The sequence below is a fragment of the Lepidochelys kempii genome, chromosome 2 (genome assembly GCF_965140265.1).
Source record: "Lepidochelys kempii isolate rLepKem1 chromosome 2, rLepKem1.hap2, whole genome shotgun sequence".
NCBI classification, from domain to species: domain Eukaryota; kingdom Metazoa; phylum Chordata; order Testudines; family Cheloniidae; genus Lepidochelys; species Lepidochelys kempii.
In genome coordinates, this window is record NC_133257.1 from 74,017,867 (window position 1) to 74,036,114 (window position 18,248).

The following is an 18,248-nucleotide window of genomic DNA, read 5'->3' on the forward strand; positions in this document are numbered from 1 at the left end:
GATTACATATAGACTAGCAGTACTAGCATAATGAAAGTTTATTTAGTGGAATCCAAAACATCTAAAATTAATTTAAAATTATGGAATAGGAATACATAGGGGTAAATCACTTCAGTCAAATTTTCCATCATGTACTGTGATGTGTTATATAACATGGACATGAGGTAACTGACAGCTATCATTTCACTGAGTGAACTCTGGAAACGTGTCAGATGTGTTTAAGGACTCTCAAATACAGCTTTCCTATACTGACAATCACCACCTAAAACTTTCTATTAAAAAAATAAAACTTAGTTTATTGCTTTTCTTACAATTCTTTCTTCACATTAGGTATAGGCAATAAGGATACCAAACTTGAAAGTTCCCTGGCTGTTGATGGCTTTTGATTAAATTCACTTTTTCAAGAGAATTACTTATGAAGTTTTGAATGACAAGTCATATTCTACTCATATTCCCAAGGTTACAATTTTTTTAGTAAACTGGATAAATCTTTGCATTTTCCACACAAGAGATTAGAGTGTCTCATTTCCAGTAAGGTAACATGAACAACACTGAGAAACCTATAGCAGAACTAACCCATGAATGTCACCAACTACAGCTAAAGTGAGAAAGGAATAAGTAAAATTAGACTGACTGTTGAAGGGGCTGAATTCATTCTCATCAATGAGATTGCGCCATTGGCACTTGAAGCATGGAACGCAGATGAATAAATACGGCGTGTCCACACAGTTCTTAACAGTAGTATAAGATGTTTTAATAAAAATTATAAGGCCTGAAGTCTCTCACTTACGTGTAAGCTGGGGTAAGGAGAAAGTGAGACAGAGCAAAAAGGAAACCAGTTTGAAGATTTAAAAAAAGCAGTTAAAGTAAGTACAGGGGGAAAAAAGGTGACATGGAAAAATAAGGTAGCAGCTGCAGAAGATGGTTCCTAGGATGAAAACACAGAAGCAGGACAGAATTCAGCAGTCCAGTTTGGAAATTGCTCTGGAGTTGCTTAGGCCAAGTGGCCTAGTTAATGTCATTTCTAGAATGAATACTTAAAATAATTTTTTTAATTTTATTTTTTAAAAAGAGTTTTGAACTGCAAGTTTTCCCAAACAAGTGTAACTACAGGTTATGGAATTTGCTCCTCTGCAATAATCCCAATACCTTCAGTTATCAAATAAAATAAGCGTATAGAAATAGTGGTAAAAATAAAAGGTGCATGTAGACCCACTTCTATATTGGTAACTTTTTGCTACCTCCGCAAGGTACTATACATATATTACATTATTATAGAAATGGCACAGCCTCAGAGGATACTTTCCACATTTTATTTACATTTTAAGACTAACTTTAATCTCAATCACATATCCATACACCTATTTCCTTTGTTTGTTTCACTAAAACTTAAATGCATTGTTTATTAGAACAAAGACTGTAAACAAATATTTGCCATGTCCATTACATGTAACACACAGGAGCCGCTTAACAGAATCCATTCCCCCCTTTTATAAATACAGGTATCAAAACAATCCTGAACATACTTTGTGACACCAATAGTAGTCGGCACCCACACCTTAGCAAAAATTAAACAAGATGAGCAACAGTATTCACTGTATCTGCTACTTTAAAACAATTTTAACTGCAGCTCTTTTACTAAGCCAGATGGATAAAGCATGCCATTTATAATTTTTCTTCTTGAGAGATTAATTTTCGGAAACACATTAATCCACAGCAATCTGACACTTTCTGTCATGCTTTCATCTTGTAAAACCTGAATTTTAAGCTACTTCAGGCTTATACTTAAATGACAGTGTCTTGATAAGAGAAAAAAAATAAATTGTGCTGCCTTTTTTTCCTCCCATAGTGCCTAAAAACTTACTGGGCGTACATATATTATATATATATTCTTACAAATGTCCAGGTCATGTATACCAGCTGAAATTCTTTTAATGTGTGGGTGGTTTGCATTGTGAGATTTAATCAAGACATTAATATGAGTAGAAGGTTGTTGTTTTAAGACAGAAGTTTGAGAATCAGCTAAAATTAATTGCTGTAAGTTTGTCCTTCTGGAGGTTGTGGAAGCTTCATATTTTCTTTGGACATCATTAGACGTCTTAGCTCTTGAAGTACAACTTTAATGCTATAAGAATTTTGCCATTTTGCTAACACTGGTATGCTCCGTGTATCCACCTGCAAAGGAAGACAGCACAAGTTAAATAAGGACAATATGTTTTTGTACCATAAAATACAAAATTCCTGCAGAATTAGTTTTAGTTTACTTAATAACTTAAGAAATAGTAGCATCTATTGCAATCTCTTCAGCGCTTCCCAACTGTGTTATAAATACATAAAATATTTATAATGAACGCTTAGCACATACTTACATATAAATTCAGATCCTACAGGGAGACCAACACAGCTGGACCCCTGCATAGCATGCTCAACATCATCAACTTCAATGGTGAGGGAGAGGGTGGGCAAAGAAAAAGTCAATCTATGTAGAGCTCATTGCAAAATTGGGGCCAAACCTTAAACTAGGGAGGTTTTTAATCCATCATATCAAAAGTTCTTTACTAAATGTTGCAATAAAACATTTAATTTTAACAGATCATATGAAAGTATTACTTGATTACAGCACAACATGCAATATGTGGTTCTCAAAGTTTGCTTAATAAAGAACTGAAAGCCATTTGCTACACAATATTCTATGTTAAATCTTTATACAGGAAAATTTACCTACTATAAATAGCTTTTGACTGCGATTTGTTTCGAATACTTACTGTTATATGGCCCTTCTGATGCCTTTTACTTCTCCCAGTAAATATGACTGGAAATAGTGAAGTAATTTGACTTATAAAGTTCCATATAAGATCAGGACATTTCTCAATTCTGCTTTGTTTCTTATGATAAATATTCTTATGGACCTCTTAAAGCACAGAGTCTTTATTGCATATCACTACAGGTAAACTACAAAGGAAAATGTGTGTGCCCTTTTCCACTCCTTTATGGTATATACAGCATAAAAAATTTTTGTAGGTTAGTTTCACTTTTTAATATTAAAAAAAAAAAAAAAAGAGAGAGAAAATCAGAAATATCAAGTTCTAGCCATAACAACTTTACCTCCAGATGAGACCTAGATTGCTTAACTTCGAGCTACCTGGTTTCAGAATACAGAGGATAATGCTGCTTATATTTGCAGGAGCAACTGGGAGATTAAGATTACCAATGATTACTTTCAACATTAAGAAACTAAATACTGAAGGCAAAACAGTGTCAAAAGGAAAGCTACAGTCAGTTGTTTATGCAGTGATTTTTGCACCAATTAAGAAACACCTTTTAAAAAAAAAGGAAATCTTACAGCAAGGTTTGAAAGTTGCATTGGTCAGACCACTATTATAATTACTAGCTCATTTTTTAAAAAGTATTTGATCTAATGTGTTAGAGATAACTAGAGATGCAATTCTGAGGAGTGAGGTGGAAGCCTATGTGACTGCAAACAGCTTTCACCCATGTTAACATTTGTTTGCAGGTATAAGTACTAAATCAATCCACTATCAGAGGAAATTCAACAGAGAGAAGAAATATACCCCTCCAAAATCCACCTCCCTCCCCCCCCCCCCCCCCCCCAAATCTCAGGAGAGACTTTCTGAGCTGCAGAGTAGTAGTTCTGGTGAGGACAGCATCTAGTCTGGACCTCTCTCTCTGAGGCACAAGTGTCCCCCTCTTATACACCCTTCCTCCCTCCAGCCTCCTGAGCTAGATTGAGGAGAGGCCTTCCCTGATTGCTGTTAGGCAGTAGAGAAGCAATGCGCCACTGAGGCCCTGGAGCCCAGTAACATCACAGTTTCGTTTCAAAATTTGAACTCTGGACATGGTACTGTTTGAACCCACCCTCCATATCCTACACAATGCAGCATAGGGCCCAAGACACTACCCTCCCCAAGCAAGAATTCCAGAGTGGAAGGAAACTTGCACAGTGGAAAGACCTGGCTGTTCGAGGGAAGTGTACTAAGAACAGAAATAAAACTCAGGCTCACCATGTTTTATGGGCACAGGGTTTGGTTGGGAAGGAGATCAGGAGGGAGAGAAGGGTAGATTTTAAGGAAGCGTAATAAGTTGTGGTTTTACCAGATAGGGAATTTTTATAAACCGGGATTAAAAATGAGTTGCAACAGATGATTGTCAAAGGCTGGGGCAGACTGCAGCTGACTGTGGAAAGAGGAAGATTCCCAGTAGAGAAGCAGGAGGGTGACAAGAACCTAGGTTTGCTGATTTAAGGGAGGTCAGATAGGCAAGCATGGATAAGGAAACAGTTTAGGTGGGATTTCAGTGGGTTTGAAAAATAATTCTTCATGTAATTGTGAGACAGTGAGCGACGGTTAGATGGGGAATTAAATGATGGGGGTTGGAGAGGCAGTTGCAGATTGTTTCTATCTAAGACAAACAGGAAAACTGTGGAACTAAACAATCCACTAAACAAGATGAATACCCATTTTCATCATGGGCATTTTGATTGCATGGTATATCCCTTTTCCCCACACTTCATCTGTTTAATCTTCTTTTTTAAGCCATGTGTAGACTGGGGATTAGCCTCATTTACAGCTATCAGTGACCAGACACAAATGTAGCTTCACTAGCACACCTCTAATACAGTCAGTCAAAGCTACTGTTTCCACGGGTAGAGTTTATTACAGTTTCAAGCAAAACTATTTTCACCAGTGCAAATATTGGCTTTCTAGTCTTCACTAGGGATTTTCAGCTAACAGACAAATATCTTCAAGGCAGGGACTGTCTCTTCCTGCACAGCGCCTAGTATATTTTCAGCACTATCACACTACTACTAAAATGACTTAATATTTATTTTAATTCAATCCGCTTTATTTTCGGCAAGCCACCATCTTTTGTTGCCTAACACATCTTGCAGGCAGTAAATATTTTGGCTTAGTTTTATTTATACCCTACATTGCAGGCCCTATTTTACATGTAAAGAGATTACACAATCAATCTACTTATGATATACCTCTTTATAAAGTAATCTGAAAAGAGAAGCCTCTCTCATTGGCTCAAACAATGTTGTTAGGAATGCTCAAAACCGAGTACCCACTTTATATTAAAATTGTATTCAGGTATAAGGAGACAGCATTTCCAGGGAAGTCCGAAGGCTAGTGAAGCTGAAAACTGAGAAATAAAAATAGTTTTGTTCTATCAGTATATCCAATATAAATCTTTAAATAATGACAACAGCAGCAACATTACACACGATCCAAGAATAACCAAGGAATTCTTCTATGATTTTTAAACATCGAACATTTTGCAGCATTCTTCTATAGTTTATTCTGTGTTTATAATGCTTCCAATAGCATAACTTTAAAAAAGTAGCAAACTGCTTAGTCCACTATAAACAGATTCAAAATGATGACTGGACAACAGAGTTTACAGAATTATAGTTGATAAAATCCCAAGTATTTAAAAAGAAGAAACAAACACTTCCAGCTGTAAATGGTATTTAAATAAACAGAAGTGATTGCAAATCCTGTGAGATACCAACAGACTGTTAAATACTCAAAAAAAACAAAACAGACATCCTCAAAAACCATGGGAAAATAAATAGTGTGTCAGAACACAACCTGTGTTTTATCAATCTATGATACACAATAGGCTCTAAAAGGAGAGACCCCACAGCATTAAAAATTATAATTTATTTTATGGCCATGACACCCTCTACAGAGAATAAGTAGTTTTGCCTAGTTCCACTCATATATTTGTGCCAGGTTTTCAAAACTAGATTCCCAAATTCTGTGTACAAATCCAGCAGTTGCATATGCAAACGGATCACTATGAGACTAAGTGCTCATACACGTATTCCGCATAGGTGGCCAACTTTTTGAAAAGGAGCCTATATTGTGAATTGAAGTGCAACTGGAATGAATTTTGCTAACTCTGCTTTTGCATTTTTAAAGTGAGGGTCAATGTGGATAAGTGATCAATCTTGGTCTTTTAAAAATGTATTAGTTTTAGAAATTTGAGGCTCTCCTCCCCCAAAGACAGCTCCTTCTGTTTCCCTCCATTCAGAAATCCCACAACCTGCTATATTGCTACTTGGATCCATGCACTGATTAAGAAAGCCTGTATTACATTTCTGGAAGACGACCTTCCTTGTTAGGAAGCCTCACACTGACAACACAATCTGGCATATGACGACAACAACAGGAGGCCTGGGCAGCAAAGATTGCCTGATGATAAAACAGAGTAGCCGGATGCCCCAACTCCTCCAATGAATTTTACAGCTTTGAACAACAGGGTGGGGAAGGAGACGAGAGCTGATCTATGGAACAGCCAGTCAGGAGGGTGGGCAGGAGACTATCACAAGAGGGAACATCTCACAAAGTGGCAACAAGGATTTTTCCTGAGAAGTTATGAGAGATCTAAATGGAATGGAACCTTAGGTCACAAAGTAGAGAGGAAAGATGTGGTCTTCAGATCTGGGCTCACTTCCTGTTTCTGCCAGACTTCCTGTGGGATCTTGGGAAAGTCATTTAAATCTTTTAGTTCCTTAGTTTTCCATCAGTAAAACTTCCATAATAATGTCTTCTGTCTGTTTTGCCCATCTTGCTCATAAGCTCTTCAGGGCCGGAGCAGTCACTTAATACATCTATATATAGACCTAACATGCATGAAGCCCTGATTTAGAGCAGATCCTTTAGGAACTACTATAATACAAATAGGTTTCAGAGTAACAGCCGTGTTAGTCTGTATTCGCAAAAAGAAAAGGAGTACTTGTGGCACCTTAGAGACTAACCAATTTATTTGAGCATAAGCTTTCGTGAGCTACAGCTCACTTCATCGGATGCATACTGTGGAAAGTGTAGAAGATCTTTTTATATACACACAAAGCATGAAAAAATACCTCCTCCCACCCCACTCTCCTGCTGATAATAGCTTATCTAAAGTGATCACTCTCCTTACAATGTGTATGATAATCAAGTTGGGCCATTTCCAGCACAAATCCAGGTTTTCACCTCCCCCCCTCCCCCCCCACACACAAACCCACTCTCCTGCTGGTAATAGCTTTTCTTTTTATAATACGAATAGTTACTAAATCAGTACACACATTTTATATACCCAGGAAAAAATGTTTTTTACCCCCAAAACTATTTAATTAAAAAAAAATACTATAACATTAAATATTATAATGTTGTATTTGAAGCATGCTAAGCATATCAGAGTCCTAGATTCAAGATTACTTCATTAAGTAAGACTCTTTGTGGTGAATGGAACCACCCACCAGCACAGAAAGGGTTAAGGAGAGCCTTTGGGCCCAGCTAGCCCCACCCAGTTATTCCTGAAGCCAATACCAGGCATGAAGCGGGGAGAAAAGAAGAGAGCCTGTCTCAGTACAGGGTTGACCGGCGAAAAGGCAGGAGCTAGCTAGCTAGCCATCTCCCTGCCTGAAGGGATGGAGCACTGGCCTGCCAGCAATCTCCCCAGCCAAGGGGAAACTATGAAAGAACCCCCAGCAGCGGAGGTAACTGACTGAGCAGAACCCAGAGACGTTGTGGTGCTCACCCTCACCAGCCTGTGGCTACCCTGCCCCCAAAGGAACCTGGGACCAGACCCAACAGGGAACCCTACGGTAGACTGGACTAGAGGAGTCTTGCCTCAAACTGAATAGATTGGTAGAAAGTAGCCCAGGGTAGCGGATTCTGATTCTCCATTGGGAGGGACGCCAACCCCCCCGGTTCAAGAGTTGACATACACAGGGCCCTGGGCTGGGACCTGGTGGAGAGGGAGAGGTCAGGTCTCCCTACCTGTCCCTGGCAGTAAGAACTGAAACTACTCAGCCCAGCTGAGGGCTGAGAGCCAGGTGATCTAACCACTAGGCCACCCGGCCGCCCAAGACCCTGTTACACTCTTATTAGGGTCCTACCAAATTCACAGTCCATTTTGGTCAATCTTATGGTCATAGGACTTTAAAAATCATAAAATTCATGTTTTCAGCTATTTAAATCTGAAATTTCACAGCGTTGTAATTTTTAGTGGTCCTGACCCATAAAGGAGGGATTTGTTTGTTGTTTTTTTGGGCAGGGGAGTGTGCACAGTTATTGTTTGGGGGGGGTGTTGCAGTACTGCTACCCTTATTTCTGTACTGCTGCTAGCAAGGGCATTGCCTTCAGAGCAGCTGGAGCGTGGTGGCTGCTGGCCAGGAGTCCAGTTCTGGAGCAGCAGCGCAGAAGAGCAAGCAGAAGCAGCAGCAGCAACACAGAAATATGGATGGCATGGTATATATTGCCACCCTTACTTCTGCGCTGCTGCCTTCAGAACTGGGCAGCCAGAGAGGGGCAGCTGCTGATTGAGGGCCCAGCTCTGCAGGCAGCAGTGCAGAAGTAAGGGTGGCATGGTATGGTATTGCCACCCTTACTTCTGCGCTGCTGCTGTTGGTGAAACACTGCCTTCAGAGCTGGGTGCCTGGCTAACAGCCACCGCTCTCCAGCCACCCAGATCTGAAGGCAGCTCAGAAGTACGGGTAGCAATACTGCAACCCCCCTAAAATAACCTTATGCCCCCACAACTCCCTTTTAGGTCAGAAATTTGAGAAACGCTGGTCTCTGTATAGTATAGGATAAAAGCACACAAAAGACCAAATTTCACCAGGGCGGGGAGAGATTTCACAGTCTGTGATCCGTTTTTCATGGCTGTGAATTTGGTAGGGCCCTAATTCTTATTTAGGGAAATAATGCATAGATACTCTCCCGTTTTTAGATAAAAGAAAGGATGGATTTTATCTTTCAAAGATGACTGCTGGTGGTAATTTGAATCCCTGGAAAATACAAACAATGAATAAGTCTAATCTAACCTTATCCGTAATTACAATGTATATATAATACAAATGCATATTGTTAAAATAATCTGAATCAGGTGTGTTCTCTCTCAAGACCAACGTTTATTAAACTAGGTTTCAGAAGTGAGCTATAGCTCACGAAAGCTTATGCTTAAATAAATTGGTCAGTCTCTAAGGTGCCAAAAGTACTCCTTTTCTTTTTGCATTTATTAAACTAGGGATTCTAAAACTGGCCTGAGACTTCTTTAAAAAAATAAAAAAAATAAAAAAAAACTTAAATAAAAAATTATAACCACTAAATTCATACATATACTTCTACAGTCCACATAACCTGGGGATTTACAAGGATTTTACAAACACCCCTATGACGTTATCCCCATTTTACAGATTTGGAAACTAAGGCAGAGTTTAGTCACTCATCCAAGGTAGAAAGTGAGTCAGAGGCAAAGCCAGTCAGAGAACTCAGGCCACCATCCGATTCCCAATCCTGTGCTCTAACCTCCAGACCATGCTCTTACCTTAAAACTGAAATGGAGCACTTCTGCTTAGGGATGTGCCATAAATCAGACAAGATACCAAGGTGATGAGCACACTAAAAATTTGACGGATTACATAAAGAACAGTAATATTTCAGAAACGAATCACTTGTACTGTTTTTGGTTGATAATTCAACCTAATGCCACCTAAGGCTATTTGGTAAGTTAAAAAACAAATCATTTATACACGGAAGCCTTTACAAGGGATTAATTTATAGAGCTGGTTGGAAAAATTCCAACAAAACAGTTTTTCCATCAGAATTTGCCAATTTGTTGAAATTGAAATGTTGTGATGATTCAACGAAGCTCCTCTGGAAACTGGGCAGGGTTCTGTCAGAACCCTGCCTGGTTTCCTACCAGCTTGCCTGCAGGTCCTGGGATCGCAGGGTCCAGGGCTACAAGACAGCCTGTCAGGCGCTGCCTCTGAGTAGAAGACCCCAGAGCTTCTAGGATCAGTGGCTCTGCAGCAGTACGCCAAATAGACCGCCTTGGAATTATGGAACCCAGAATTTAGGGTCCACACTTCAGGGGACCCCAGGGCTTAGGGTCCAGTCTCCCTTTTGCAGAGCATTTCAAAATTTTTGGGTTTTGTTCTGAAACAGAAAGAAACCAAATTTGAAAATAGCCAAATCCTCCAAGAAACAAAATTACCTTTCTGCACCCAGCTCTATTTTATTTAGATTGGACGCTCCAACTTAAAAATTTGTTATGAACCATATGAAACTAAGATAAATATTCCAAGACAAACAGGAAAGGTATTGTTCTGCATTACCAAACAAGGGAGCTCATTATTTGTTTTAACGAAGGGGAGGATTCTAAAACAACATTGTAAGCATCATACAGTAAAGCTCTTTCAAATGGCACCTTCAAATTGGCTGCTTTCCATACCAACATTTAGTCATACATGTGCTTATTATACACCACACCACAACCTGGGTAAATGGCAATATTTCTGGGTTGCAAATACTGTCTTTTATGGGATAGAAAGGCTCTGAGGCACAGCAAAACTGTTTGCTATGCAAAGGATTATTTTCAAAGGACTCATTTTGAAGGGTTTCTGAAATATTATTTACAGTGCTAGTTTAGGCTTAGCAATTAACACATTGTGTTGCTCAATAAAAGAGTTCAAGGAGGTCCAGCACTAGCCTAAGAATTTCAAAACATAATGTCTACATGCCTCCAGTAGAGAAGGTTCAGTGCCTTCCAGCTCTTCTCCACTGTTATATTGTAGTAGTATTACAGCCTTGGAGAAGACTTCTCTATTTTAAATACCCACCATACACATAAGGATGAGTAAGGGGAAAACAAAATGGAAAAAAAAAACAATGGTCCTGGATGAAGTCTAAATACTAAGTTGGGTGAACTTGAAGGCCTGGTATGAAATGAGGACATTGATATAATAGGCACCACAGAAACTTGGTGGAATGATGATAATCAACGATACACTGTAATACTCTGTCATTCCTGTATACAGTACACCCTCGCTGTAACAAACCCGTCGGGATCCAAGCCATTTGTTTGTTTTAGCAAAAGAGCCCCGACGCCTGGTATGGTGAGGTGGGGGGTGGCTGACAGCTCCTCCAGCAGCGGCAAGGGCTGACAGCCGGGCTGGAGCAGCTACCAGTCCCTGCCGCAGCAGTGCAGCTTGAAGTAAGATCCAGGGACCAGGTTCATTATAGTGAGGGTGTACTGTCCATAGGAATGAGAGTAGGTCATACTTGTGGGAGAGTGGTACTATGTGAAAGAAAGCATAGAGTCAATTATAGTAAAAATCTTCAATGAGTCAAACTGTACCATAGAACCTCTATGGATAGAAATTCCATGCTTGAATAATAAAGAGTACAGAAATAGGAATATACTACTGACCACTTGACCAGGATGGTGATGGTCATCATGAAATGCTCCAGGAGATCTGAAGTGCCACAAAAATAGAAAACTCAGTAATAATGAATATTGCCATATTGACTGGGTACATGTCACCTACGGACAGGATGCAGAGATAAAATTTCTAGACACCAGAAATGGTGCAGCTTCTTGGAGCAGCTAGTCCTGGAACCCACAAAGGTACAGGCAATTTTTGATTTACACACAATCTGGTCCAAGAGGTGAATATATCTCAACTGCTCAGTAAGAGCAACTATAATGTTAAATTTAATTACATCTTTGTGGGGTGGATAGGAGAGAAAGGATATCAAAGAAGCCCACCATAGTAACATTTAATTTCAAAAAGGAGAACTACAAAAAAAAAAAGTGAGGGAGCTATTTGAATGGAAATTAAAAGGAACAGTCAAGAGTTTTAAAAACACCATAATAGAGGCACAAATTAAATGTATACCCCAAATAAAAATAAATGCCACCATGGCTGAACAACAGAACAACTTAGAGGCAAAAAGCATCCTTTAAAAATTGGAAGTCAAACCCTTCTGAGAAAAATAGAAAGGAACAAACTTTGGCCAGTGAAGTGTAATTAGACAGGCCAAAAATGTATTTGAAGAGCAAATACCGAAGAAACAAACTAACAGTAAAAAAGTTTTTAATATATATCAGAAGCAGGAAGCCTGCCAAACAACCCATTTGGCCACTGGATGATAAGGGTGCGAAAGAAGCACTCAAGGAAGACACGGCCATTGCGGAGAAGCTAAATTAATTCTTTGCTTCTGTCTTCACTACAGAGGAGATAAGGGAGATTCCCACATCTGAGTCATTCTTTTTAGGTGACAAATCTGAGGAACTGTTCCAGACTGAAGTGTCAATAGAAGAGGTTTGAGAACAGACCAATAAATTAAACAGTAATACAACAGAACCTCAGAGTTACGAACACCCCGGGAATGGCATCTGTAACTCTGAAATGTTTCAGAACTCTGAACAAAACATTATGGTTGTTCTTTCAAAAGTTTACAACTGAACACTGACTTGATATAGCTTTGACACTTTATTATGCAGAAGAAAAATGCTGCTTTCCCTTTATTTTTAGTAGTTTACTTTTAAACACAGTACTGTACTGTATTTGCTTTTGGGGGTGGAGGGTGGAGAGAAGGGGTCTCTGATGCTGCCTGATTGCGTACTTCTGGTTCCAAATGAGGCGTATGGTTGACTGGTCAGTTCGTAACTCTGGTGTACGTAACTGAGGTACTACTGTAAGTTTCCAGGACCAGATGGTGTTCACCCAAGAGTTTTGAAGGAACTCAAATATGAAATTGCAGAACTACTAACTGTGGTATGTAACCTATCACTTAAATTAGCCTCTGTACCAAATGACTGGAAGACAGCTAACGTGATGCCGATTTTTAAAAAAGGCTCCAGAGGCTATGCTGGCAATTACAGGCCACGAAACCTAACTTCAGTACCAGGGAAATTGTTTGAAACTATAGTAAAGAACAGAATTATCAGACACAGATGAACATGATATGTAGGGGAAGAGTCAACAGCTTTTGTGAAGGGAAATCATGCCACACCACTTTATTACAATTCTTCAAGGGGATCAAAAAGTCTGTGGACAAGGATGATCCAGTGGATATAGTGTACTTGGACTTTCAGAAAGCCTTTGACAAACTCCTTCATCAAAGGCTCTAAGCAAAGTAAGTTTCAGAGTAGCAGCTGTGTTAGTCTGTATCCGCAAAAGAACAGGAGTACTTGTGGCACCTTAGAGACTAACAACTTTATTAGAGCATAAGCTTTCATGAGCTACAGCTCACTTCATCGGATGCACAGAATGGGATAGACAGATAGACAGACAGACAAGTTGGAAGTTACCATACAAACTGTGAGAGGCTAATTAGTTAAGATGAGCTATTATCAGCAGGAGGGAAAAAAAAAAACTTTTGTAGTGATAATCAAGATGGCCCATTTAGACAGTTGACAAGAAGGTGTGAGGATACTTAACGTAAGGAAATAGATTTAATGTGTAATGACCCAGCCACTCCCAGTCTCTATTCAAACCCACGTTAATGGTATCTAGTTTGCATATTAATTCAAGCTCAGCAGTTTCTCACTGGAGTCTGTTTTTGAAGCTTTTTTTTACAGACAGCCCCCCAACCTGAAGCAAATACTCACCAGCAACCACAAACCACACAACAAAAACACTAACCCAGGAACCTATCCTTGCAACAAAGCCCGATGCCAACTCTGTCCACATATTTATTCAAGTGAAAACATCATAGGACCTAATCACATTAGCCACGCCATCAGGGGCTCGTTCACCTGCACATCTACCAATGTGACATATGCCATCATGTGCCAGCAACACCCCTCTGCCATGTACATTGGCCAAACCGGACAGTCTCTACGCAAAAGAATAAATGGACACAAATCTGACATCAGCAATCATAACATTCAAAAACTGGTAGGAGAACACTTCAACTTCTGTGGCCACTCAGTAAAAGATTTAATGGTGGCAATTTTGCAATAGAAAAGCTTCAAAAACAGACTCCAGCGAGAAACTGCTGAGCTTGAATTAATATGCAAACTAGATACCATTAACTTGGGTTTGAATAGAAACTGGGAGTGGCTGGGTCATTACACATATTGAATCTATTTCCTTAAGTATCCTCACACCTTCTTGTCAACTGTCTAAATGGGCCATCTTGATTATCACTACAAGTATCAGAGTAACAGCTGTGTTAGTCTGTATTCGCAAAAAGAAAAGGAGTACTTGTGGGCACCTTAGAGACTAACCAATTTATTTGAGCATGAGCTTTCGTGAGCTACAGCTCACTTCATCGGATGCATCACGAAAGCTCATGCTCAAATAAATTGGTTAGTCTCTAAGGTGCCACAAGTCCTCCTTTTCTTATCACTACAAGTAGCTCATCTTAACTAATTAGCCTCTCACAGTTTGTATGGTAACTTCCAACTTATTTGTATGTATCTATCTATATGCGGTTTTGTGTGTGTGTGTGTGTGCGCGCGTCTTAGTATATGTTCCCTTCTATGCATCTGATGAAGTGAGCTGTAGCTCACGAAAGCTCATGCTCAAATAAATTTGTTAGTCTCTAAGGTGCCACAAGTACTCCTGTTCTCTAAGCAAAGTAAGGAGTCGGGGATAAGAGCGAAGGTGCGCTCATGGATCAGTAATTGGTTGAAATGTAGCAAACATAGGTTAGGAATTATGGCTGTCGATTAATCGCAGTTACTTCACACGATTAACCCAAAAAAATTAATGATTAATCGCAGTTTTAATCGCACTGTTAAACAATAGAATACCAATTGAAATTTATTAAATATTTTTGGATGTTTTACTACATTTTCAAATATATTGATTTCAATTAAATCACTGAATACGCAGTGTACACTGCTCACTTTATATTACTTTGGATTACAAATATTTGCACTGTAGAAACGATAAAAGAAACTGTATTTTTCAATTCACCTCATACAAGTACTGTAGTGCAATTTCTTTATCATGAAACTGCAACTTACAAATATAGATTTTTTTGTTACATAACTGCACTCAAAAACAAAACAATGCAAAACTTTAGAGCCTAAAAATCCTACTTCTCGTTCAGCCAATCGTTAAGTCAAACAAGTTTGCTTACATTTACAGGTGATAATGCTGCCCACTTCTTATTTAACATGTCACCAGAAAATAAGAACAGGCATTCACATGGGACTTTTGTAGCCAGCATTGCGAAGTATTTACGTGCCCGATATACTAAACGTTCATATGCTCCTTCATGCTTCAGCCATCATTCCAGAGGAGATGCTTCCACACTGATGATGCAAAAATAGTATGTTAATAAAATTTGTGACTGAAGTCCTTGGGGGAGAATTGTATGTCTCCAGCTCTATTTTACCCGCATTCTGCCATATATTTCATGTTACAATAGTCTCTGGGAATGACTTAGCATATATTGTTCATTTTAAGAACACTTTCACTTCAGATTTCACAAAACGCAAAGAAGGTACCAATGTGAGATTTCTAAAGATAGCTGCAGCACTTGACCCAAGGTTTAAGAATCTGAAGTGCCTTTCCAAATCTGAGAGGGACGAGGTGTAGAACATGCTTTCAGAAGTCTTAAAAGAGCAACACTCCAATGTGGAAACTACAGAACCTGAACTACCAAAAAGGAAAATCAACCTTGTGGTGGTGGCATCTGATTCAGATAATGAAAATGAACATGTGTCAGTCCGCACTGCTTTGGATTCTTATCGAGCAGAACCTGTCATCAGCATGAATGCATGTCCTCTGGAATGGTGGTTGAAGCAGGAAGGGACATATGAATCTTTAGAACAATTGGCTTGTACATATCTTGCAATGCTGGCTACAGTAGTGCCATGCAAAAACCTGTTTTCACTTTTAGGTGACATTGTAAACAATCAGGCAGCATTATCTCCTGCAAATGTAAACAAATTTGTTTGTCTGAGCAATTGGCTGAATAAGAAATAGGACTGAGTGGTCTTGTAGGCTCTAAAGTTTTAAATTGTTTTAATTTTTGACCGCAGGTTTTTTTGTACATAATTCTATGTTTGTAAGTTCAACTTTCACGATAAAGAGTTTGCACTACAGTACTGGTATTAGGTGACTTGAAAAATGCTATTTCTTTTGGCTTTTACAGTGCAAATATTTGTAATAAAAAATAAATATAAAGTGAGCACTGTACACTTGTATTCTGTGTTGCAACTGAAATCAATATATTTGAAAATGTAGAAAACATCCAAAAATATTTAAATAAATGGTATTCTATTACTCTTTCTAATCGCTTGACAGCCCGCGCAGGAATAACAGGTCAGTTTTCACAGTGGAGAGTGATAAATAGCGTGGTCTCCCAAGGCTATGTACTGGGACCAGTGCTGTTCTACATATTCATAAGTGATCTGGAAAAGGGGGTAAACAGTGAGGTGTCAAAGTTCGCAGATTATGTAAAATTATTCAAGATAATTAAGTCCAAAGGAGATTGCAAAGAGTTAAAGGGATATCACAAAACTGGGTGACTAGGCAACGAAATGGCACATGAAATTCCAATGTTGATGAATGCAAAGTAATGCACATTGGAAAACAATCTCAACAACACATACAAAATGATGGGGTCTAAATTAGCTGTTACAACTCAAGAAAGATCTTGGAGTCATTGTGGACAGTTCTCTGAAAACATCTACTCAAGATGCAGCAGCAGTCAAAAAAGGCTAACAATGTTAGGAACCATTAGAAAAGGGAAAGATAATAGAATAGTTAATATAGTCATAAAGTTATGGTACGCCCACACTTTGAATACTATGAGTAGTTCTGGTCACCCCATCTCAAAACAGATATATTAAAATGAGAAAAGGTACTGGCAAGGGCAACAAAAATTATTCAGGGTATGGAACAACTTCCATATGAGGAAATTTAAAAAATTGGGGCTGTTCATCTTGGAAAAGAGATGACTAAGTGGGGCTATGAGCAAGGTCTATATGGTTTTCAACCTTTTTTCGTGGCAACCCAGTTGAAGATTGTTGATGCCCGCCACCCAAAGGAGCTGGGGATGAGGGTTTTGGGAGGGGCTCAGGGCTAGGGCAGAGTGTTGGGGTGCAGGGGTGAGGGCTGCAGGGTCAGGCCAGGGATGAGGGGTTTGGGGTGCAGGAGGGGCTCCGGGTTTGGGGAGGGCTCAGGGCTGGGATGCGGGCTGCTCTTGGTCAGCGGCGCAGCAGGGGTGCAAAGGCAGACTTCCTGCCTGTCCTGGCACCACGGACAGCGCTGTGCCCCGGAAGCAACCAGCAGCAAGTCCAGCTCGTAGGCAGAGGCACAGAAGCACCTCCGCGCAGCTCTCACCCCAGACACCGCCTCCCCCAGCTCCCAGTGGCCAGTTCCCGGCCAATGGGAGTGCAAAGCCGGTGCTCAGGGCGGGGGCAGTGCGCAGAGTCCCATGGCCCTCCCGCCTAGGAGCCAGACTTGCTGCTGGCCGCTTTCAGGATGCAGCGCCGTGTCAGAACAGATAGGGACTAGCCTGCCTTAGCCGGGCAGCACTGCTGACAGGATTTTTAATGGCCCGGTCGGTGGCGCTGACCAGAGCCGTCACGACCCAGGGCCTTACATTCCGCGACCCAGTATTGGGTCATGACTTGAGGTTGAAAACCACTGGTCTAGAACATCATGAATGGTGTGAAAAAAGCGAACAAGGAAGTGTTTACTTCTTCACATAACACAAGAACTAAGGGTCACCCCATGAAATTAAAAGGCAACAGGGTTTAAACAAACAAAAGGAAATACTTCTTCACACAACACACAGTCAGCCTGTGGAACGCATTGCCAGGGGATATTGTGAAGGCCAAAAGTATAACTCAGTTCAAAAAAGAGAATTAGATAAATTAATGGAAGATAGTCATTGATGGACCTATTAGCCACCCATGCTCTGGGAACCCCTAAACCTCTGAGGCCAGAAGATGGGATTGGATAATAGGGGATGGAGCATTCAACAAATTGCCCTATTCTGTTCATTCCCTCTGAAGCATTTGGTAGCAGCCACTGTTGGAGGACAGGATATTGGGCTAGACAGACCATTAGTCTGACCCAGTACTGCCCTTCTTATGTAAGGGAAAATCTCTAGTCCCCAAATAGACTATTAGAGACGAGTTACTATACCTGAAAAAATGACGATCAGGCAGGGCAACCTTCAAGCTTGCTAGTGGGTTCTGTAGTCTACTATTTACAGTCCCACATAGGCCTTACAGCAATTTTGCAGTTCATCAGGAAGACCTCTTAATTTTGTTGTTGTTTGTAATTGGTTCAACAGTTGAGTTTACTAAACCCAACTCCTATTTAGGCACCAGCCCTGCACAGGCAAGTCATATTGACATCAGTTGCCAATGCAATGGTGCTGGGAACTATCAATGCTAGTCCAGTTGCAGGAGTGTGGTCTTCGTTTGTAAAGACACAGATTATCACTATTCTGTGACCAAGGACAATAAAATGA

The 18,248-nt window shown here is 40.0% G+C and overlaps 1 protein-coding gene across 3 annotated transcripts in view; it reads right to left on the reverse strand.

Moving 5' to 3' along the window:
• Positions 1-729: 729 nt before the first annotated feature.
• Positions 730-18,248, reverse strand: part of UBE2V2 (ubiquitin conjugating enzyme E2 V2) — a 46,806-nt gene continuing 29,287 nt past the window's right edge. For all 3 annotated transcript variants that reach the window (XM_073331239.1, XM_073331238.1, XM_073331240.1), the window contains exon 4: positions 730-2,175. In XM_073331239.1, coding sequence (XP_073187340.1) covers positions 2,029-2,175 — 147 coding nt within the window. In that variant the 3' untranslated portion in view covers positions 730-2,028. The remainder of the gene's footprint in view (positions 2,176-18,248) is intronic.